This window comes from Panonychus citri, unplaced genomic scaffold (assembly GCF_014898815.1).
Source record: "Panonychus citri isolate SS breed McGregor unplaced genomic scaffold, ASM1489881v1 Contig00139, whole genome shotgun sequence".
In the NCBI taxonomy this organism is placed as follows: Eukaryota; Metazoa; Arthropoda; class Arachnida; order Trombidiformes; family Tetranychidae; genus Panonychus; species Panonychus citri.
The window spans coordinates 310,961-335,359 of record NW_026515544.1 but is presented as its reverse complement, the minus strand read 5'-3'; the positions used below and the strand labels follow the sequence as shown (position 1 = coordinate 335,359).

The 24,399-nt window shown below is 30.1% G+C and overlaps 3 protein-coding genes and 1 pseudogene across 3 annotated transcripts; 3 read left to right on the top strand and 1 right to left on the bottom strand.

Annotated features, from left to right (window-relative positions):
* Positions 1-18: 18 nt before the first annotated feature.
* Positions 19-11,257, bottom strand: LOC128394043 (neprilysin-1-like). Its single transcript, XM_053354277.1, has 14 exons — positions 10,723-11,257; positions 10,573-10,656; positions 9,557-9,718; positions 9,352-9,438; positions 8,104-8,327; positions 7,204-7,476; positions 6,833-6,966; positions 6,432-6,753; positions 6,180-6,367; positions 5,571-5,629; positions 5,357-5,476; positions 3,042-3,350; positions 2,445-2,557; positions 19-294 (listed from the first exon to the last, which is right to left on the bottom strand). Exons 1-14 carry the CDS (start codon positions 10,814-10,816, stop codon positions 118-120), a joined length of 2,346 nt encoding a protein of 781 aa, XP_053210252.1. The 5' UTR covers positions 10,817-11,257; the 3' UTR covers positions 19-117.
* Positions 11,258-13,738: 2,481 nt separating this feature from the next.
* On the top strand, positions 13,739-19,278 carry LOC128394184 (uncharacterized). The gene is made up of 7 exons (XM_053354474.1): positions 13,739-14,273; positions 15,775-16,085; positions 16,461-16,602; positions 16,814-16,947; positions 18,023-18,436; positions 18,615-18,773; positions 18,874-19,278. Exons 1-7 carry the CDS (start codon positions 14,201-14,203, stop codon positions 19,132-19,134), a joined length of 1,494 nt encoding a protein of 497 aa, XP_053210449.1. The 5' UTR covers positions 13,739-14,200; the 3' UTR covers positions 19,135-19,278.
* A 318-nt stretch (positions 19,279-19,596) lies between these two features.
* On the top strand, positions 19,597-22,582 carry LOC128393939 (vacuolar protein sorting-associated protein 54-like). The gene is made up of 2 exons (XM_053354169.1): positions 19,597-22,336; positions 22,412-22,582. The coding sequence occupies exons 1-2, from the start codon at positions 19,743-19,745 to the stop codon at positions 22,515-22,517; spliced, it is 2,700 nt and encodes an 899-aa protein (XP_053210144.1). The 5' UTR covers positions 19,597-19,742; the 3' UTR covers positions 22,518-22,582.
* Positions 22,583-23,031: 449 nt separating this feature from the next.
* LOC128393940 (glutathione S-transferase 1-like) lies at positions 23,032-24,393 on the top strand (annotated as a pseudogene).
* Positions 24,394-24,399: the final 6 nt, after the last annotated feature.

Genomic DNA, 24,399 nt, shown 5'->3' with positions numbered 1-24,399 from the left:
TTTTAATAAAGTTACAAATGATTATGAGAATCAAATTGTTATTGTCAAATTTAATCGCTAGTTTATTTTATCGTCATGATTGTTAATTGTTGAGGTTCAATTCATTGTCCAACTTGATTAGCGCCATAAAGTACAACGTTGATCAAAGGCCATGGGTGTTGATTGTTTACAATTAAAAGCTTTCGCAAAGTCAACCGAGTTTCGAAGTGGACCAAGAACTCGAATTTTCTCTGAACTATGTCGAGATTGCCCTCGAACTTGTTCATTCTCAGTGGTCTGATTAGTACACCAAATCTGTGGATCGAAAAAAAAATTTTCAATTAGCTAAATCATTAGATTTAAATCAAACCATCATCATATAATTGATTGTTATCTGTTCCTCTTTTCCTAATCTTAATTTTTTATAATTAATCTTAAAACTTTTTTACTAATTTAAAAGGCTACACCCAAGAGCTTATCTGTCAATAAACTTGTATAAATGAATATCAGTTAATTCAGTTTAAATCATGATGATTGATTCTAAAAGGGGAACAGTAATTTAGGAACAAAAAAGTCAATATTTGATTGGGAATATCAATTGATTAGATGATTTGATGGAGAAATATATTTTCTTTATTGTTTAGATTTTGATGATTAGTTTAATTCTTCCTGTTAAAGTTTCAATTTTGTAGACAATCAATTTAATTGTTGAGTATAAATAGTTAATTTGGTATTAGTACCAACGGAAGATAATAGATGGCGCTACTTAATTGTTCCAACTAAAACTTTATTTTAATTGTTTCTCCAGTTAATTAAATCATTGTCATTGAATTTCTTGTTCAATATTCGTTGATTTTTTATGACATTGATTCATTTCCAATAGTTATGATTAGATTTATCGATTAAAGCACTAGAGGTGAGTTTTCATCGCTTTTTGATTGACTGGTAAGTTAATTGTTACATTTTAAAAGTAAATTGTTTCTTGAAGTGTTTTTTTAACTGATTCGTTATTTTTTTCATTATGAATTTAATTTAAGATTCTATTGTGAAGACTCTTGATTTATGGGGAACGAGTTTTGATTAGGGAAAAAATAGAGGCTTGGAAGTGTCAATGTTGATTGAGAACCTTTGATTTTTCCATCTTTCAATATATTAAACTGTCAAAAAGAAATTGAGAATCGAGATGATAACTAATAATATCAACAGGCTATTGTTATAGTTGAAATTTCAATAAGTTAATTGTAGGTTGGAATATCAACTTAATCATCATTCACATCTAGTGTAAAAGGTGATTTAATTGTAGTGTTACCTTGGACCTTACAATTACTCTTATTGAACTATTAATACAAGAACTACTATTATTACAATCAAATTGAATGGAAGCCAATAAAGAACAAGGAAAAAGATGTTGAAAATTATTGGTCATTAATTTATGGTTAAAGTGATCATCACCATAGTATTACAACAATCAGAATCAATTGATGATGATTATGATGGCAAGTTGATCAGGCAAGATTGAGAGAATATGTAGAAAACTAAATCAAAAACTTGTTAGTTAATCACAATAAGAAAGGGACTAAATTGTGACGGTTTTTGTTTCTACCAACGGATTTGATTTACTGTATTAGTTTTCCAATCTACATTTGACAAGTTAACTTGCTTAAGAATCACAAGCAAACAAAGACTGTGAATACTATTGTTTTTTTATATTCTCATATATTATATTAGAATCATTCTTATCATCTTGACCATTAAGTCCTTTAATCAGCCACCCAATACCAATGGGAGTAAAGCATTGACCTTAACAAAGGTGATGAACAAGAAGGGAGAGGACAAGGTAGATGACCAAAAGGCCTAGTGATTGAAGGAGAAGATGATGATGATGATGATGATGGAGATAAGAGGGAAAAAGATAAACTAAATGACTTCAATTGAGACTCAATAGGAAAAGAATCAAAGTTAAGTCGAAGGAAGAAAAATCAACTTGATGAGAAGAATGAAAGAGGAAGAGAACAAAAATTGACCATTGGAGTTTTTCTCTAAGAGAAAAACATAATTATCTGATTATCTATGTATTCACATACTTCAATCGATGAGAAAAAGACAATAAGATAGAGAGAGAGAGAGAGAATAAGGAGGAAAATAGAGTTATGTCCAGTTTTCGTTGGTCAGTTTGACTTTGAATACAAATTCTCATGCTCTTTGTACATGAATATACCAAGAAAGATAAACCAATTCTCAACAATAACAACATTACAAAGTAACTAAAGACATTTACTTTGGGTTGAACCAAATGAATATAATCATTGTCATCATAATGGTTATGATGATGATAAAAGCACTTGGTGATTATGTTGAGAGTTGTGATGTGTTGATGTAATCAAGATGATTATGATAATGGTGATGATGATGATTGAATAAGAAAAGGGGATGATAAAAGGTAAATAAAAAGATTGTTCAATTACCTGAGCAAAGGAGAGGAAAAATAATTGTTCAGGAGTAAAGTTAATCAATTGTGGAGGTAAATAGTGATTGGTGTCATTTGATGAGCGTTTTGTCAATTGATTGTTGTAGTTACCTGGACATTTTTTTTTGGAAAAAAAATAATAATAATAAGGAAATAGGTAAGTAAATGTAAACAAACAAACAGATGATTGATTGTAATTATAATTGAAAATGATTGTGATTAAATCTGATTAACCACAATGGTAAACATACACACACACTTTAATTTCAGTGATTTCTACATGATTAACAATTTATCAAGAAACAAGGTAAACATTGATTGAATTGAATCAAATTGTCCTACTAATATGATTAATTTATACTCTAATTTGTGTTGATTAACTTTGATGAACTTTTTTTTTGTCTGTTTCGTATATGTTTAAAATTTCATCATGAAACTAATTCACTCTTGATGATAATCAATTTGTTGTTGATTTTTATATCTCATATAATACTTGTTTCTTGTTGATTGAAAATCTTGTTTGATGATAATGATGATGATCATTTCCGTTCCTTTGATGGTAATAATAATAAGTAATCAATAAATTGTTGATTACCTCGATTGGCATCTCTGCTTGATCTTATTGTTTCTTGGGAATTAAGGTTTGCCTTGAATGCTGAGAAAGCCAATTCCAAGCCAACAGTGTCTGCAATGTTTTCACTTAAAGTCATTACACTATTACCACTCTCAGTGATAGTCCCTCCACCACCACCAACACCACCACCATTGCCCACTCCGCCATAACCCACCATACCAATGGGTTGAGCGTATTGGTCAAGAAAACATCGTGATTTTTTCAGATAAGTTTGAAATGTACTATTTGACCACCAATTTCTTAGATTACCAAACTTATCGAATCGTTTACCTGCAAGATTCAGTCATCATGATCAAGAAAAGATGAACAATATGATCAAGAAAAAAAAACGAATCAATAAAATAAAAGGACAATACGATGACCAGGATAATGTATATATAAAAAAAGAGAGAGACAAAGACAATGTTGAATGAATAGTTGATCTTAATTGTGGACCATCAATCATTTGACAATTACTTGATTTGATAACTTGCAATGGTCAAGAGGCTTAATTATAACGATCGATTCAAAAACTTGTATTTTTTTCCCTGAAAACTTTTTTTTTACTTCCACATGATTAGGTTGCTATTAAATCTCATGTATTGAGAGTAAAATAGTAACTGAAAATATCCATTAATATGATTCCATTGAACTTTTTTTTTGCTTTTCTTTCAACTATTATGGACAATACAATAAAAGTCTGATCACATTAATCAACTAATGATAATCATGGTGGTGGTAATAATCATTATCTTTCCAATGATAATCAAATTAATTGGTAACAAATTTTCTTCTAATATTAACAACAATCGAGAGAAATGTTTGTATTAATATCTGAAAAGAAAGTGACACAAATATTATATTCTAATGGTAACGATAATCAATGAATATCCTTTTTCCATGATACAAATTGTGTATATGAAATTGCTGATTTACAACTACAATTGACTTACTACTCAATCTTAATCTTTAATCTCTCATTAATTCATATTAAATCTCCTTTTAACTAAGGCAAAAATACTCAAATAATCACCTGAAATAGTAACAATATTAATACAATGTTATGTTACCATGAATTAAATTCAATGACAATAACAGAAAACATGATTTAATCTGTTTGATAAGCTGATTTGTAATAAGTAACAATGAAAAAGGTGAAATAATAATGTTGATTACCAAGTAATGAAAAAAAAAGTTCAACAATGAATGAAGACTTGGTGATAAATAGATGAGAATGAAGAAGAGGAAAAGGAAATAGGAAATAAAGCAAAGAAAAAGGTTAAATCGTTGAGATGAATTGTTTATTATTACATCTCGTCGATATATCTAATGATGTAGATTGTGAAGATTTCCAGGTTACTTTTTGTTTTCTCATCTTCATTTTCATCCTCATCCTCATCCTCATCTTCATCTTCATCTTCATTCTGATTCTTAGTTCCTGTCAGAAAATTTCAATTCAACAAATCTTGTTCTTCCATCGTTCCCACTTCCATGCATCAAATCAAGAAAATATCGTTTTTTTCACCTGAATTTTCAGAGATACATTCTCATCTTCCTTATCATCCTCTTATCCTCTTTCTTTCCTCTTTCTATCTCAATCTGTCATTTACAGGTAATAATAATACAGAGGCAGTGGTGGCAAAAAAAAATAAATGTTCATTGTTCAGGGTTGAGTTGTTTGAAATTGTATCAGGAAATCAGGGGGATCTCTGAGCAATCTGTAAATTTTTCTCGTTCTGCTAGTATTAGTTAATTTGACAAAAAACTTTTCTTCTGCTCTTTTTTTTGTCGTTCACAATCAATTATATTAAAACTGCCTCGAGCTATTCAATCTTCAGGTAACACATTCAAGTTATTAACAAGCGTAATAACAATCAGATTAACTGTCAGAACTCAACTGTTGGTGAAAATATCATGTTTATCATAATGTCTATTAAACTATTATAACAACAATTTACTTGATTGTTTCTCAAACTAAATTCAATAGTGATTACATATTTTCGTGATCTAATTTATGAATATACTTGCATTTGAATAAATAAAATGGCCCATTGAAAATGAATACAGATTAAAATACATAATCTAAACAATCAAAGTTTATTATTACAATTGAACAATTTATATTAATAAATCTAATGAGATTGATTCAATTTTACCAACACAAACATTGGGACAATCAACTTTTCAGAAATAGCAATTGTCGAGAAACTTTTTTCAAAATTATCAGATTGAATCGATTGATAGTCAAACTATTGTATTCATTTTCAACAATTAAAATCATTTGAATTGTCACTTACCATCACTATCAAATGCATGGATAATCTCATGGCCGATAATCCAACCGATTCCACCATAATTAAGAGCTGCAGGTAATCCGTAGGTATACAAAGGATTTTGAAGCAAAGCTGCAGGAAAAGCTGAAAGGATCTTAAGCTTATCAATATGTATTCAAACTGGATCGAAACAATTAGAGTTAATTACGACAATCTGATCGTAATCATTTATACTTACATAGAAGGTTTCGACGAAGGTAATTGTAAGCATTTACATCAGTCGGTGACATTACATGCCTGGGAAGAGAGAGAGAGAGAGGGAGAAATAACAATTAGCGAGCAATTTAAATTGCTGGAAATAATATTAATCATTGGGACTCGAATCTGGAAATGGTGCATCAAATTTTTTTTCAAGACTGTAGGTTAACATGATGACAATTAAATTGAAATTTAAGGTGAAATCCATTGTAAACTCAACGATTATTATCATCGAGAAACTATTAAGTTCATGGTTTCGATTATGATGATATTGGAAACAGGAACAGGAATTGATGCAATAAAATCTTATATTGTCAAGATGATGTCGTTATCATATGGTAACCTTTTTTTTATCTGATAGGGATAAGGAGGAAATGATTGGTTTATGGAGGTAAATGTTGATGCTAATGGATTTAAGCAAATGATCTGGATAAAGATTAAGTTTTATCTTTTCAGGATGGAAGGAGATAATCATTGATCAAAATCAGAATATTCCAAGAAAGTTGTATGAATTATTGGAAATTAGCATAATGTCATCAATCTGATTGTTGGCTTATAATCATCAAGACTATTCGGGTGTGGTACTTACATTTGCTCTCTTCCAATTATTTGATTTAATTCTGAAAATTCACGGAATGTTTTGGCCTTATCCATGAGTAGAATATCATCTAGAAGATCTTCCGATCGAATATTTTCAATCTCGAAATAATAACTTTCCAATTGATCATTTTCTTTGATCCAGTCCTGATAACCGACAATCTCGATCATATGAGACAACTGTAAGAGAGTGTAAGAGAATTTTTAATTGCCGTTAATTGTTGATAATCTTTGATTTGATTACCTTATCCAGTGCTTCGCGTTTCGTTGAAGCATCAAGCCAGTTACTGTCCTCTAATTGGTATCGTAACTGTCGCTTCGTTTCTCCGATCAATTTGGACATATCGTCTCGAGATTTTTCATTGAAATAATGATCTACATAAAGACGACCAATGATGAAAGGTAATCGAGATGAGACCATATCGTAGCAGAATTCCCATCGTTCAGGCTGTTGTTGAACTCCAAGAAAAGCTCGATCAAATTGAAATCGAATATTTCGAATTTCTTCCGATGAATATACACCATAATGTTCAGCGACCCTCCACCCAAGGTAATTAGCAATTACACTGTAATTAATCAGTTCGATGAAGAAAAAACAAATCAATAACAATAAGAATCAATCGATTTTGAGAAATAAATTATTACCGTTTAGGTGTTTTTCTCAATACATCACCCAAATGGAGATAATAATTGTGATCGTTGACCAGAATGACCATATCCGGTGAGAACGGGATATTATTAGAGGCCAGAATTTGTTTAATCAAAGGAAACCATCTGATCTATCACAAACAATCAAACAATCAATTAAAACATTAACACGATCATATTGGAAAATATTACAAAGATTTTTCATCAAACTTTAAATTGAGTTAAATTTTACCCGATGGAGAGTTAAACTAATGATAATCATCAACTGTAAAATCATCTTAATTGTCACAATTTAAATTGATCTCTTGACATCGATAACATTGATAAAGAAAAAGTTTCCAAGTTACAAAAACAACTTAAGTACAAACCTTTGGATAATAATTGACCAAATTCTCAACACTAACTGACCGATGAACTTTATTATCCATATCAGTAGTTATCTCCAATAGAGAAGCTTCAAAGGTCATTATTCGATTAATTTCCGATGACCATTGTTTCTCATTAACACCATCATCTTTCACCAATCGAGCCAATGATTCAATATACCAACGATATGGATTTAATTGCCTAGAGGTCAGTCTCATGTTATTCGTGTAACTGGACAGATATTTACGTTCAACGCCAAATGATGGAGAGTCCAACTGAGTAATAAAACAAGAAAAAAAAACATTCGAAATGTACAACAAAGTCCAATGCTCACACAATTAACCAATGAAATCGACATTTAAGTAACAATTTACTTAATCATCTTGCTCAAAGTAACTCAACAAAAAACTCAATGATAATTAAGAACCTCAAGTTACATCAATTGTAACTCTACCTGTGAATGACATTAAGACCAATTGATTTAATGTTAACCAATCAGTTTGAATAAAGTGTATTTACCTTTCCAGTTTCGAGGTAATATAACGGTAACATTAAAAAAATTATGTTCGAAAGGTAAGAAGATGTTTGATGTTAATATTTTTCTTTTAAAAAAAGTTCTGGTTTTTTTTCTCGAGTTCGAACTTTTTTCCTGTTCGATTTACCATCTTCTTTTACTACCTGCAAATACTCACAGGTAAATGCGCTCAAGTATTAATATGTAAATATAATGGTAAAAATAATATTTATCATATTGACAAGTTTTAACTTTAGATATAAATAGTTGGCTTGTTAGAGATTCTTTTTTAAAGGTAAATTGTTTGTTTACTTAGACGTCAATGTTAATCAATTGTTGATTGTTACGAAGATTTTAGGGTTGATTGATTGATTGATTTTCAACTTACGAGGAGAAAGGTTTGCAATTTGTCACCTTGTCCCTCTGTGAACAGGTAGATACCGAAGATCCAGTTGAGTCCATACATGGTTCGTAAAAGAGTTGAGGTATTTTCGGGTTCGAAACGATTTGAATCCCATTTCGACTGGACCATAGGCCAACCACCGATTCGTTTGATTAACCTTTTCAATGATTTATATTCATGATGAGACGGTTGATTTGATTCATTTTTCTCTGTAATTAAACAAGTCAACAATCAGTGAGATTTTATTGACCTTTTTTTTTCTTGATCGTTTACCTTTATTCAAACATCTCTCGTAAATATTAATTGCAGTTGAATAGGGTGTCCATGTTAAATTTTTTCCTCAGCATTTTCAAACAAAGCTAAAGTCAATTAATCGTTTCAATGATTCGATTAACCGGAAATTCAGAGAAAATAAATGTTACAGTTCCAAATATTATTGTTTTGCTTTTATCATGTGATTAAGAATCAGTTGATTACCTTTAATTTGTCTTTTTACTCTAATCTCTAGCTTATCCAATGGAGACCATTTTAATCTATCAGTAGGCAATGGATTAGTTTTCAACCAATTTCCACAAGCGAATTGATAAAAATCTTGACAAGGATCGATTTTATCGTCAATCGATTCCAATATCCGGTGAGCTTATTGAAGATAAATGAAAACAACAATAAGAAGAGAGAGAGAGAGATTAAAGAAAGATGATGATAAATTTATCTTCTACTCTTTCTGAGCATCTTAATTTTCATCACTTTTTTCTTCAACTGATTCACTTTGTTTCAATCGAACGGTAAACTTGGGACAAATTAAAAACTTCATCTTCATCTTCATCATTATCATCACACAAGATGAAGACAATGATGAGAGAGGAAGATAAACTTGACTGGTATTCTCATGAGTTTTTTCACCTAATTTCACCTTCTATTAACATCCGATATGAAGAGGTTATTAAGAACTTTTACTTCTTCAATCCAAAATAATTTCTTCTTTCCCAAAAATATCATTGGAATTTCAACTTATCAGAATCTGTTTCGATTCTCACACTACAAGAATCATCACCGAGAGAAGATTCAATGGCAGAGAAATGAAAATGGAAGAGGAGGAGAAAAGAGAGAAAAAAACTTTTATCTGTCATTTTCTTCATGATGAGACGGTTGATTTGATTCATTTTTCTCTGTAATTAAACAAGTCAACAATCAGTGAGATTTTATTGACCTTTTTTTTTCTTGATCGTTTACCTTTATTCAAACATCTCTCGTAAATGTTAATTGCAGTTGAATAGGGTGTCCATGTTAAATTTTTTTCCTCAGCATTTTCAAACAAAGCTAAAGTCAATTAATCGTTTCAATGATTCGATTAACCGGGAATTCAGAGAAAATAAATGTTACAGTTCCAAATATTATTGTTTTGCTTTTATCATATGATTAAGAATCAGTTGATTACCTTTAATTTGTCTTTTTACTCTAATCTCTAGCTTATCCAATGGAGACCATTTTAATCTATCAGTAGGCAATGGATTAGTTTTCAACCAATTTCCACAAGCGAATTGATAAAAATCTTGACAAGGATCGATTTTATCGTCAATCGATTCCAATATCCGGCGAGCTTATTGAAGATAAATGAAAACAACAGAGAGAGAGAGAGAGAGAGAGAGAGAGAGAGAGAGAGAGATTAAAGAAAGATGATGATAAATTTATCTTCTACTCTTTCTGAGCATCTTAATTTTCATCACTTTTTTCTTCAACTGATTCACTTTGTTTCAATCGAACGGTAAACTTGGGACAAATTAAAAACTTCATCTTCATCTTCATCTTCATCATTATCATCACACAAGATGAAGACAATGATGAGAGAGGAAGATAAACTTGACTGGTATTCTCATGAGTTTTTTCACCTAATTTCACCTTCTATTAACATCCGATAGAAGAAGAGGTTATTAAGAACTTTTTACTTCTTCAATCCAAAATAATTTCTTCTTTCCCAAAAATATCATTGGAATTTCAACTTATCAGAATCTGTTTCGATTCTCACACTACAAGAATCATCACCGAGAGAAGATTCAATGGCAGAGAAATGAAAATGGAAGAGGAGGAGAAAAAGAGAGAGAAAAAACAACTTTTATCTGTCATTTTCTTTTCTCTTTCCTCTCCATCCAACATGTGATTCTGTATCTGTTAATTTCCCTCAGGGAATAAGAAACAACTATCATGAAAAGAGAGAGAGAGAGAAAAAAGTTCTGAGTAAAAAATTGGAATATTTTATTTTCTCTAAATTAAATAGTAATCGAGTTGGAAAAAGTTCTGAACAATTTACATATGAATTCGTAATAAATCATCAAACTAATTTCACCTAATTAATTATACCTTTTTCTCTCTTGTTAATTGAATTAAAATTCAATTTAAATTATACAATTAGAGTAATCTATAGATAGATAATTGTGACAATTAAAACTCACTTACCTTCTGAGATACAAAGTGATGATTTACAAACATTAGTTTGATTGTTACTATTCAAGTCAGAGTGTTTCTTGGATCCATCGGTCTCTGTGAGTGTTAATTGATTAGTTAAATTGTTGATTTAACGTCTCATTCAACTGACAATTAACTAACCTTGTAATTTAGTTGGTTGATTAAAAAATAACGTCACCAATGGTGTAATTGTTAATAAACTAAAAATGAAATAAGTTGTCGCTGCAACAGGCATTGAGATGATTTAGTTTAATTTAGTTAATCAACCGAAAGATGAATAAATTATTGAGAATTAAATTATGTCACTAATTAAGCATATTGGGTCAGTTAATTGTAATTAGAGTGTATAACAGATGATGATGGCCGATAATCAATCATTTGATTGTTTTCATTTACAATTTTTAATGGTGACTAATTAAGAATCACAATCAACTTTACATTAATCATTATATTACTGTTGATTGAACAATTGAAAGGTTGACAATAATTTAAATTTTTCACTGATGATCAATTACAATTGTTATTATCACTAATGATGATGATGCTGAACAATTAACCAGCGAAAGTGATTATGATGAGTTAATTATCGGGGAAAAAAAAGTTGGTTGTAGCAATTTAGAAATCATCAATTTTGTATGTGGTGATTTCTCACTGTTAAATTGCTGTTAATTGTGTGTAGTTTGATTAAAAACTATTGGCTGATTGGTTCAAATTAGTGATTAATAACCTGATATATTTAATCAGATAAATGAGACAATTTTCAAGTGGATTTAAGTTGATTGTGGTTTAAGTGGATATAAGAAAAAGCAAGAAAAAAAAATATATCAAAGATTAAGATTAATGATAAAATGAAATAATGAGATTGTCATTGAATAAACATAATTGGATTAAGATATGAGAAGGATCAACAATTAACATGGCCAATAAAGGTGATTTAATTTGGTTATCAAAAAGTTTACAATTGAATTTAAATTGTTCAATTCTCATGTAAATGTAAACTTTTTTCTCGGGTAAAATGTAATTTCCTACATTCGGTTGATTGTTACACCTTCATGATAAGGTTTTCCTCATCCGCATCATCATCATCATCTTCAACCTTATCAGTGTGATGATGAGATGATGAGATGATTAGAAGTAAATAAATAACAAAAATATTGTGAAAAAAAAACAACAACAAAGAACCAAATCAACTGATTACATTGGAATTGTTATTGTATATATGGTGAGAGAGAAAAGTGAAATCGATTTGTATATTTTTCTATGTGTATCTAATGCACTGAACATCATGAAAGTGTTGTTGTTGAGTTGGAATTGAGAGAAAAGTTTTCGATTGAAAAATAAAGGTAACGAATTGAATAGGAATTTGTGGTGAGACTCAATCTTCAGGGGCTGGAGTAGGTAGATTATTCTAGTTTTTCATCAATTGTTATCCCAAAGTAATCTTCATCTTTATCTCTCTCAAGCAATGGAAACAATTTTGACAATGTTGTTGATCATTCGGGTTTACGCCTTTATTTGTTTTTATTGTTTTTCTATGAATTATTGCCTCCAATTGGATCACCACTAGAGTTTATCATGAAAACTGACTATAAAAAGGTGGGTGGGTAAGTTATTCAGCTGATAACTGGTCAGTTCTGTCCATTGACTAGAGTTGATTATGATGACCTTTTTCTTGGCTTATTGATAATACGATTTCTAGTCTCCTTTTTTTCATTATTATTTATCTGGGAGTGAATTTTAGTTTGAATATTTTGTTTTGACTTGAATTTGAGGATTTAATTGTTGATTGAAAATAATGATTATCTTTGAGTTTCTATTGGTATTTCAATCAGGGTGAAAATTGTCTTGGTTGAGAAGATGAAGACAAAGCCGATAAATCATAATCCAATTCATTTTCATTTGGTAATACAAATTGAATAGAAAGAAAAATCTTATTCCAAGTTAAATGTCAGGGTGAAAATCACATGAGAATTAAAATTTATGGGAATCGGTTGGTTGGATGCTGGTTAACATCATCTTCATCTTCGCCATGAAGATGAATAAAAGGTAACAAGAATTGAAAGAGAAAAATATCAGATTAATATGAATGACATTCTAATGACCTGGAAAAAAAAGTCATTGGTAATAATAAAACTTAGATACAAATACAATAACTGTAAATAGATGATATTATTATAAGCAACAAGTTTATCTTTCTTTATGAAAATATATCGATAATATCATCATTATTACCAACAAGATAATAATAGATGAATGGTGAAGATACAAAATGAACCAGAACGTGAAAAGGTAAAAGTTATCAAGATGTAAACAGAAACAGATAACAATCAATCAAACTGCTATTGATGAGATAATAATAATGAGCGAGATCGAAATTCTCATTGGAAATTCAGTTATCCATGTTATCCAAATGATTATCTCCAAGTAATTAAAAGTAATTGTGCAAAATTTGATTGATTGTACTGAACTTTGCGAAATTTGTGAGGCAAAAAAAAATGTTGATTCGTTTTCGCAATAATCAACAATTTGCAATTTAAAATTTCAGGGTAGAAATGATTATTGATGTTCCATCATCAATACCGTTTGATTTTCCAATATGATTACATTTTCTCATCATTTTACAACAGAATCTCAGATATTACAATTGGAGTGTAAAAAGAAAACATTGAAAAGGTAAACTTTGTTTTCTGTTGTTTATCATGAACTTTTTTCCTCTTTTTTTCAGTTGTCTCATGTTCTCATATTCAATGGAATACAGAAAAAAAAAGAATTAGATTATTCATCTTCTTTTGCATTATTACTTTTATTTCCTCTGTTATATTCATTCATTCATTTCGTCATTTTGATTCACACGAATAGATATCAAAAACCCTCCACACTCCATGATGATGATGATGATTATCATCATGATCAGAAGGGAGAGAGATGACCAAGAATATTATCTCCCAATGTTATCCCCTGAAAGCTTTGGTCTTCTTCCTCTTTACATGTTTCTATTTTTTTCTCTTCCTCTCATCTTCATCTTCTAGTATTGATCAATATCTTTTCCGATATAACACCTTCACTCACTAGAGAGAGAGAGAGAGAGAGAGAGAGAGAGAGAGAGAGAGTATTTTGCTTGTATCTTCCAAGGTTTATCTTCATCATTTTCTCCTTTTCTTCCTCCTATGTTTCGCTCACTCAACTCAAGAGGATTTTCTCCCTCCCTACTTCCCTTTTCCCACCTCCAACTCCCACCAAAGTCTATCCTGTAAATGGGAAAAAAAAGGTTCACTTGATAAAGATTCTTGAAACAGTTCATTTGATAATAACGGTAACTTTTACATCTCAGGTAAATCTATGAAATCTTCTAAGTTTCTATTGATTCAATCATCTGTTTAACATCATTGACATCGACTTAATCTTCATCATCATCATCATCATCATCTCCATCCCTGATTATTATCATCACCTTATTTTTTTGAAAAACTTTTCATCATTTTCCTGTTGATTGATTTTCCTCTCATTGTCAATTTGTATTATGTTTCATCAATGGAATCACTTTTGATTTTCAACTCTAAATTTCCCTTAATTAATCAATTGTGTAGTTAACTTTTAATTATCAATGATTTAAACGTAAATGTCACTGTTATGTGCTAATTATCATCCATTTAACATTTTCTTACCAATCTTATTGTTATTACCTCTTATCGGTAAGTAATATATGTATTGATTGATAAACTTTTAATTGAGTTGAATCAATTTTAATTTGATTAACAACAGTAACAAACATAGATCATTATGAGAAACACTCTGATTGCAATATCGAAACTTTCTAGTAAATTAATTTGTGATTATCGGAAATGGTAACAATTTAATTGTAATTGTTGTAACAACATGAAATGAATAAAAGTATCAAGATAATGATAATAACAGTTAACGATAACCATTGAGCAACATGATGTTTGTAATCATATATATGAGAGAGTAATTTGATTTACATGTTTTGATTGTTGAACAACAATTTAGCTATTGATCAATAGACTGAAAATTGCTACAAATTGGATTAACTAATAGATGGAAATGTATTATCATTATTTCAATGGTTATAACAATTTGAATACATTCACTCACAAAAAAAAGGATGAGGATGATGATGATGATGAGGATGAAAATAAATTAACTGAGATTGAATCAAGTCCATTCAAGTGAATTAGGTAAACATTTCAAAGGCAGAATTTACTATTGAAGGTGAATCTCGTTAGCCTCAAATAAATCAACTCAATCAATTAAATTAGATTGCTATTAGTTGATTCATTTACATTGTTCATCCCTTTCCAAAGAAACGAAAAAAAGTTTCACTCATCAACTTGAGATGATTAACTGTGATTAACTAAAGTAAATTTACGCCAAGTAATTGTGATTAACTAGTTTGACATTAAATCAATGAAAATTATCAACTCATTCAGCGATTCTGGTTGATGAAACTTTTTTTTAAAACACTTTGGCAACAAAACTAATCACTTGATGCAAATCAACCAGTTGCAATTAGAATAATTAACAATCGAATATATTTTGTAACCTTTTCTTTAAATCAGATGATTAGTTTAAAAAGGTAAGTTTAATCAACAATTAGATTTAGCTGACGTAAACATTGATGAGAGTAGATTGAAGTTTGTTCAATGGGAACGATAATTATTTTTCATGATATGGACTCAGGAACAGAAACAAGAGGAGGAGGAGGAGAATATCATTGAATTTCATAGCCTCAGGGTTAATTGTGATTGACAACAATTGCAATTTATCACGTCCTTCCGTTAGTTTTTTTCTTGTTTTGTTTGCTGTTTGACTAAAATCTATTATCACCATCATAATGATCGTAATTTATCAACAAATTGACTTTCCAAATGGTTAAAGGCCTAAATAAACACATTGAACAATATTCAACCTTTAGCCATTCCCCTGATTATTATCAATTACTTTCAAAGTCATAATTATATCAGCTGGTTAATCCTTTGATATTTATTGATGATCCAGTTGCAAGTGTAAATTATTATTAATTATTCTGGGATATTAATGATGTTACGGTGGATAAACTTTTTTGCCTCCCAGTCAATTGAGCCAAAAAATAACATATAATATAATATATTTGATATCATTGTCCATTGTTTTTATTATTGTGTCTTTTTTTGTTCGATTCCTTAATGATTACAGTTAATTGTCTTGAATTAAGTCGGATGGATGTTCCCGGCCCTTGTCTTAATGGTTCCTCCTTATGGTTACAGTGTAACTACCATTTGAATACACTGGAGACACTGTATTCCGTTAAATGGTATAAAAATAATCTTGAATTTTACCGTTACTCAATTATTGATGAAAACAATAATTTGGATGATAATTTCAATGCCCATGAGGATTTATCACCATCAATATCCAATATAAACCACAATAATAATAATAATAATAATCCAAAAGAGGCAAATCCAATGAAGAAATATTTTCCCCAACAAGGAATCCATGTTGATGTAAGTGCTATTTTCCTCTGTTAAAAACAAAACCATATCATTTATCAATTAGAAATATATAAAAATAGATAAACATAATATTAATTAATATAAAGTCAGTTACAATTAAAATCACAATCAATTGTATCTTTTGTTTTAGCCTTTTCTTTTCAACTCATTTTTCAATATTCACTTTTCTCTATGTAACTTTCTCAACCTCTTGACCATTGGTAATAATTAATAACAGTTAACATTACAGACAAACATACAATTTGATTAAGTTTCATGATTGTAATACATATTTAATGACTACATGACCAGTGGTAATCATATAAATAGACAAATTAAATTATTACTTACCATGAGTCTCTTTTTTTTTATTGTGATGGTTAACAGATTAATCAATCCAATGGAAGCCATGTTTACCTTTCTTCAATTGATTTAGATGGTGAAGGAACTTATGGTTGTGAGGTTTCAACGGAAGATTCAAATGGTTCATTTAAAAGTGTTAAAGCTGAAAAAGATCTTAGAATTTACGGTAAATTGATAAAATAAAATTATGAAAAAGAAAACTAATTTAACTTCTACTGAGAATTAGAATCAATTAATGGCAATTCTATTTCTCTTCGAACTCTTTTCATTTTTTCCCTACCATTCTATCGTTTCCCTATCGTTTTCTTTACCTTTTTTTTCTGCCAACAATTAACTAATCATTGTTTCCTGTTTTTCTTTTTCTTTTAATTGTTCAGTGTTACCTCAGTCTAAACTGAAAATTATCGGAACCAAAGATACTTACCAAATTGGTGAACTCGTTAACATTAGTTGTCTTTCTGGTCCATCTAAGCCTCCGACTATATTAGCTTTGTTCATTAACGGACATCGGGTAAGTTGATCTGTTTTTATTTACTATTTTATATCGATTGGTTTCTCGTGACAATTTAAACATCACAATTGTCTATCCTAATCAATCGTTGATTTTCCCGGGTAATGATTCACAATTAAAAGGTTATTATTAAAATACATGGAAAAGTTTCTTCATTTTTTATTTCCATATCATGTAGAGGAGAATGAGAGAAAAAAAAATTCCATCTTCTATTTGACTATTTAGGAAGATGATATTATCGTTTTCTAAATGATTAATATAATAATAATAGAGTGAAAGAGAAAGCAAATTACCATTTGATGCAATATTCGTATTAAGAGAGGAACATGTTAATCTCATTATTATCGTAAGAAGATGATGAGGGGATATATTGAAGATTATTGTTATGTTATTGACGATGATGGTGATGATGCGATCAAGATGAAAGATATGTACACATATTGAATATTTATTTGCCTAAAGCATTATTATTAGCTTATTTTATGGGAATGGGAATAACATAATGTGACAGATGAAGAGAGAGAGAGAGTCAGAAATAAGGGAATTGTTAGAATTAGCAAATGAACAATTTACTCTTCTTCTGGTTAATTTACATAGAGGAAGATGTAACAAAACATAATTAGCTCAGTAAACTTTGTCATCATCATCATCTTACTATTATTATTATAAACATTAATTGTCTTCTTCTCAATGTTAATGGTCTATGTGAATACACTTATCGTTATTCATGAGAAAATGAACTGAATGGTAAATCAGGTAAGTGTATATGTTGGATATTCATCCTAATATTTATGATTGAAAGGTAATCTTTTTGTACAACTTTGGTTAATTACTCGATAATCATTTAAGTTAATTGATCTTCGACTTATTATAATACTTAATTCAGGTACATGTATTAATATATAAGTAATTTTAACCGTGACTTGAATTCAATTTAATGTTGTTGTGAATTAAATCAACTTAATACCCTTCTAATTGTTGTAAATTGGACTCGTGTTTACTTTTAAAAGATAACATGGTTTAGATTTATGGTTATGATTTTAATTGGTGTTTCATTCAATATATATAAATTTAGATTCTACAATCAGAGAGAAATCTTAATTACAATTGGACTGTTCATTATCTAAATCCTGATGGTTTAGCGATATCCTGGATTAACGTTAGCTTTCAATTAACTAGTGAAAAAGGATTAACAAATGGTCAAATTGATTTACGTTGCTCAGCATTACAATCTCAAATTTCTGGTTATTCCTATGAGGAATTAATTGTTGATGAAACTGGCTACTCAAGTAAAATCAGTGAATCTTATCCTTCCCCTGATCAATTATCATCATCACCAGGAACAACTTTGAATCCAGTTGAATCATGGTTACCCTTAATTCACGGATTACATGGTAAACCAAGAGTCGGTGATTATTTAACTGTTAATTGTACTGGACCTAAATCCCAGCCTTCAGTATTTATTCAATGGTTTATCAATGGTAAAGAGGTAAAGTTAATTAGTCAATTAATCCATTATTAATCTTGATTCGTCTTAGGAACAATTTGTATTACTTTTTGTTTGTTTGTTTGTTTGTTTACTCACTTTTCACACCTTAATCAAATCTCTAGCTAATTAATCCTTTAATAAGCTTAATTGTTTTTTCTTCCTCGTGTTTATAACATAGCCTTTTGTTTACAATATTCAACCTGCAATAATACAATCGGATGTTGATCAACCTGGTTATCAATTTACATCCACAATTTATGATTATTTTGCTTCTTTCACCGAAATGAATCCGCCATCAGCAAGTTTATCATTTAAAATCACCAAAAAGCTTTTCCAGGTAAACATCTAATCAATTACACTTTAATTTTGTTTGTTTAACTAATTAATTACCTTTTCTAATGGTTAATTATTTTCTCTCTATTATTGTTATTATTTAGACTGTCGATGGTTCAATGAGATTACGTTGTCTATCATTTCATTCAATTCACGTTCATTCAAATGATATTTTATTGTCATTATTTACTGATTCTGGTAAAAGCTCACGATTACTATTTAATGGATCACAATCAATTAAATCTAATCCTAATCTATTATGGATTATCATCACTTTTTATACAATCAACTTTCTTTGCCATCTAAAAACTTTGTATTATATCAACTTTTGCTACTCGAAAATTAGTAAACCTTTGTTAAATTAACATCTATCGTTCACTAGTTTATTGTTGATTCCAACAATTGATGTAATATTAATCACGAAACATTATCAATTGTATAAATCCAATTTAATTTAATTTCTATGATTAAACTATGCAAATATGTATTTCTATTATAATACTCATGACGATTAAACAACTTTTATCTTTATCAATAATAAAAAAGTTCTTGAAGACTCTGGTTGGTACTAAGGGTACACAAGATTGAACAGTTCGAGAGGCTAAACGACTGTATTGTAATTCAACAGTCGGTGAACAATAATAATTTTTTTCCTCGATACAATCAATAGATATTCCATGATTTCCTAACCAATACAGAATAATTGAATTTCTCTTCGAGTTTTTCTCTTTTTAGTTTAATTTCTATTCGATAGATGGAGTTACTTTTTTTTTGGAATTTGATGTAAACAATTTTTTCTCTTCTCATCTGATGAGAATTTTTTTTTTCTTATTAATTTGTTTTCTTTTATTATTTCGATTGATCTATTGGTTGATCGTTTTGTTTTGTTTTTCCTTCTTCTCTTCTGTGTGTTTTATTGGTAATTTATTTTATTCTACTTTTGATAGAGTTTTATATGTAACGATTCCTTGAAATGGAGAGAAGACCCGATTTGGTTTTAGATGCTGAACCCTCGGAAAAATGGTCAATCTATTCTAGTTCTCAAAATTTGGCCTCAGTATTAAACGATCCGTCACTACCTCGAGCTGACATATTGACAAAGGACTGGGGTGCAAAATTCATTGAAAGCCCACCGATTGTACCTCTCTATCCACCGCCAACACCTAATGATCTTGCTCTCATTGAGACTTACCGTAAACGTGTTCACCGGCGTGAAGAGAAATTAGCTGCCATTAAGCGATCATCAATTTCATCCGATAATTTAACAGATTTTGGTGCTTCTTCCAAATCAAAGGATATTCATGATATTGTGCCTCGACTTTTCTTACGTTCAGATTTTAGCCTGGAAAATGTGAATACATTTACCTCTCTTCTATCTGATTCTAAAAGTGTCAACTGTTTAACTGGTAATAATTTGTCCTCATCACCAGATTCATTTAAAGAGTCAATTAAACAAATATCACGTAATTTAACTGATTATTTGGATGTTGTTGAAGAAAATTTATCCCATCAAATATCACTCAGATTTCGAGAATTTTTTCACATCATGAATGCAATTGATTCAGTCATGGAAAATTTATCTAAAACAATCAAACAAGTAACTTTGCTACGTGGTAAATGTCAACAATTGGAAGCTACTTTTGTCAAACCCAATCTAGAAAATATTAGATTACACTGGGCTCGTCAAAATGCTCTTAAAGTTCTGGACAAGATGCAATTAATGTCAACAATTAATCAAACTCAACCTACCATACAATTATTACTTTCCAATTCTGATTTTGCTGGTTCACTTGATCTCATCTCAACCACTCAGGATGTTTTCCTTCAAGAGCTATTGGGTCTCCATTGTTTTCGTCACCTCGAATCTCAGCTTAATGAGATACGTGAGATTATCTCTAAAATGATGAAAGAAGAATTCATCAAGTTTATCGACGCCTTTTGTAATCAACCAGTTGACCCTTCGATTGGACCCATTTCCATGGATAATTTAACTATAAACAAAAAGAATCAAATCCCAGGTTCAGACAGATTGGAAGCTCTTGTCATGGGAATGTTAAAAAATCATTGTTTCAGTTTTATCGATGATTTTAACAAAGAGGCTCGAATGGCCATTAAAGCTTTCGTCAAGCAAACGGTCATTGAAATGTTATCCCAAGAAGATGATATTGACATTGATGGTAAAGAGGAGATGAGCTTATTTGAGAGACTACGATCAATTGATCCATCGAAATGGCTTAAATTATTGTCCATTGTTTTCGTAAATCTTAATTTGTTACTTGATCGCATGGAATTGATTCAAGTATTAATGTTACGTGTTGTCCAAGAAGCTTCTGAAAAACGCAACGAGGATACGAGTAAAAATCAAGAACAATCTAATCACATATTAGCAGATAAAGATTACAACAAATTAAGTATAACAATTAAGGAATCATTGGTGGCAATTTGTGATGATGCTCATCTTGCATCCAAAGATTTGATTCGCTATAAAGCAAATGATGGATCATTGGATAAATTGACTTCAGCTGAATTTCTTGAATTATCCAAATCGATAGATAAATTTACCAGTGAATGTGAGACTCGATGTGGTAGACGAAGTGACATTTTGGAATCTGTTCTCAAAAATCAAGCTTTCCGATTTACGACCCGATTTCATGATGAAAGGAAACGAAAATTAAATTCGGTATTAACAGTTGAACAATGGAAATCATTAGATCCAATTCCAGTTGAATTACAAGAGATGATTAATCAATTTAGTGAAGAAAGACTTGGTTCTCGTAATCCAAGGAAGACAGAGACAAAAGACGAATCAACATCAGAATCTAATCAATTACCATCATCTTCATCACAATCATCAGTTTCATCAACAAAATCGACCACATCATCAGTCAAAACAACAACAACAACAACATCATCATCAGCATCTAAAAGTTACGTTACTCTTAATGATGAAAATTATGTTGTCGTGAGCTCGATGAAAACTCTGATCTCCATGATTCTAGAATATTGTCAATGTTGTAATGAAATACCTTCACTTACCAGTGAACTATTGGCACGTTTATTGGATTTAATTAGCCACTTTAATACACGTACTTGTCATCTAGTCTTGGAAGGAGGTGCAGCTAATGAAGCTGGATTGAAAAGTATCAATGTTCGTAATCTGTTTCTCTCTCAACGTTGTCTTCAATTGGTAATCTCATTGTTGCCTTACCTTTCATCTCATTTCTGTGATTTAATGCCAACCAAAAATCGTTCAACAATCAAAAGCTTTGAGGATATTGAACGAGGGTACACTGAACATGTACAAAAAATACCCGAAAAGGTCATTTCTCTGGTCAAAGATTTTATGATCTTCCATCTATCCAAATGGGAGGCTAAACCGCCGGTTCCCTCGCAACCTTTTCAAACAATTTCTCAACATTTAATGAGACTTCATGAAAACATTCAAGATGTCATTCCAATCGGTGATTTATCCAATTTTTTCATTAGATTACATGAACTATTCAAAGAAGTCTTAAGATCACAATTAACTCGTCTTAAGATCGCCAATGATGGTGGCCCACAACACGGGTTAGTATTAATTTTTTTTTTGTCGTAAATTTAACTATTACCTAATTGTTTATTATTCTCATTCAATCTTTACAGGTTAGTGACCCAAGAATTAACTTTCTATGTGATAAATTTAAACAATCTTAGTATTGGGAAAAAATTAAAATTTTCTATTGATGATTTATGGTCGAAAATTAGTTGAAACAATACAAAATTGTATCACCTTATATTATATGAAAAAAATAAAATTCACAACTTTCGACGAACCAGCTAATCGACATCAATATTTCCAATGGAAAATTATATTATTGGTCTAATTTTTTCTCCAAATTTTCCAATCCTGGTTATACTTTCGTTCAATCATTGCCTTCCACCATTAAAAATTATTTATTATTAATTAATTACTTTGTAAAGTGAAAGTAGTTGACTTGATTGGGTTTAGACTGAGAAGCCGATCTAATTTAGTGATGAACAAATTGAGAAATATACTTTGCGTTTTTCGCTCGCTTTTTTCTCACTTGATCAAAAGGTTTTCGAGTAAATCGCGTTCGAATTTGATATTTAATTACTTATCGTTCATGGAAAGATAAAAACGAATAACGATAAGAATAGTTGAACGAATTATTATCTAAGCTAAAATTCAATTCCATCCAAAGCTCAATTTCGATATTTTCGATTTCGATTGTCTTTGAAAACTAAATAGGAACCAATTTACGAGCTCACAAACTGAATGCTAACCTTAATTGTACTCACACTGATTAGAATGAGCCAAGGGTGTTGACTGAGTTGTTGTAATCAACTAATTGTTATACTTTTTCGTTTCCATTATTTGGAATGATTGAAACAACTTTGAAACAATTTATCTTAAATTGCGCCACCTTGAGGTTAATCCATTGAACGAAATTTTTTATTTTTATTAACATTGTTTACTTTTAAATTGAGAGTTTGTCGTTTTTATTACTAATTGTAATTAGTGAGTTCTCATTTCAATATGGATTTATATTCTATGGCTGAAAGTCCGCCCTGTCGTTCAGTTTTAATGGTAATCGATTATCTCGGCGTTAGAGTTAATTTAATCAACGTTGATTTATCTAAAGGACAACATTTGGAACCAAGTTTTCTTAAGGTAACAAGACCCGTTAACGTTTGAGATTATTGATTGTTCCTTGTTATCATATCTAACTTGATATTTACCTTGATTGTTACGTGATTGATTGATTATTTTTCTACTTTTGTTTCAATCATTTGTGTCCAATTAACAATAAATTGTAGCTTAATCCCTTTCATTTAATACCAACTCTGGTTGATGGTGATCTTATTTTATGGGAAAGGTGAGTTGCAATTTATTGTATTTGATTGATCTTGACCACTAATTATTTACATTAAGCTTAATCTTTCATTTAATACCAACTCTGGTTGATGGTGATCTTATTTTATGGGAAAGGTGAGTTGCAATTTATTGTATTTGATTGATCTTGACCACTAATTATTTACATTAGTCGAGCTATAATCAAATACATAGTGGACAAATATTCACCTGATAATCAGCTGTATCCTAAGGATGTTGAAAAACGAGCAAAAATTGACCAATGGTTATACCAAGAGATGGGAACTTACAATTTACTAAGTGGATTCATGGTAAATAATTCAATTGATACTTTCACTTGACAGGCAACTAATTACCGATTCAATTGTTTAATTTTACAGAGACCCGTTTTCTCAGGTAGTAAACCCGATGTTACAGGGAAAGAAAAATTCATGGATTCAATGAAATTGATTGAAATCATCTAGAAGAAAACAATTATCTCGCTAATAACAATTTAACGATTGCTGATATATCTTTCATTGGTTCACTTTCCTATGCTGAAGCTTGTTCAGTTGATTTATCATCATTTAAAAAGATTGTCTCTTGGATGGATCGAGTTAAAAATGAATTAACTAATTACAACCAAATCAATTCCTCTGCCATGGTTAATTTAAAAAATTATATGCAACATTTAATCAGCATTACCAATGATGAACAACGAATCAAGAAAAATACATCGATTTAAGAGTAAAATGTTTGATTTTTTATTCGATTCGAT

Coding starts and splice junctions, on each gene's coding strand:
- LOC128394043 (XM_053354277.1), bottom strand. CDS start 10,816: ATGCCTGTTGCAGCGACAACTTATTTCATTTTTAGTTTATTAACAATT. Junction 9,439..9,556: donor AGTAAAAAGACAAATTAAAG/GTAATCAACTGA, acceptor AATTGACTTTAG/CTTTGTTTGAAAATGCTGAG. Junction 6,967..7,203: donor TGGTCAATTATTATCCAAAG/GTTTGTACTTAA, acceptor TGTTTGTGATAG/ATCAGATGGTTTCCTTTGAT.
- LOC128394184 (XM_053354474.1), top strand. CDS start 14,201: ATGTCACTGTTATGTGCTAATTATCATCCATTTAACATTTTCTTACCA. Junction 16,086..16,460: donor AACAAGGAATCCATGTTGAT/GTAAGTGCTATT, acceptor GATGGTTAACAG/ATTAATCAATCCAATGGAAG. Junction 16,948..18,022: donor TGTTCATTAACGGACATCGG/GTAAGTTGATCT, acceptor ATATAAATTTAG/ATTCTACAATCAGAGAGAAA.
- LOC128393939 (XM_053354169.1), top strand. CDS start 19,743: ATGGAGAGAAGACCCGATTTGGTTTTAGATGCTGAACCCTCGGAAAAA. Junction 22,337..22,411: donor GATGGTGGCCCACAACACGG/GTTAGTATTAAT, acceptor CAATCTTTACAG/GTTAGTGACCCAAGAATTAA.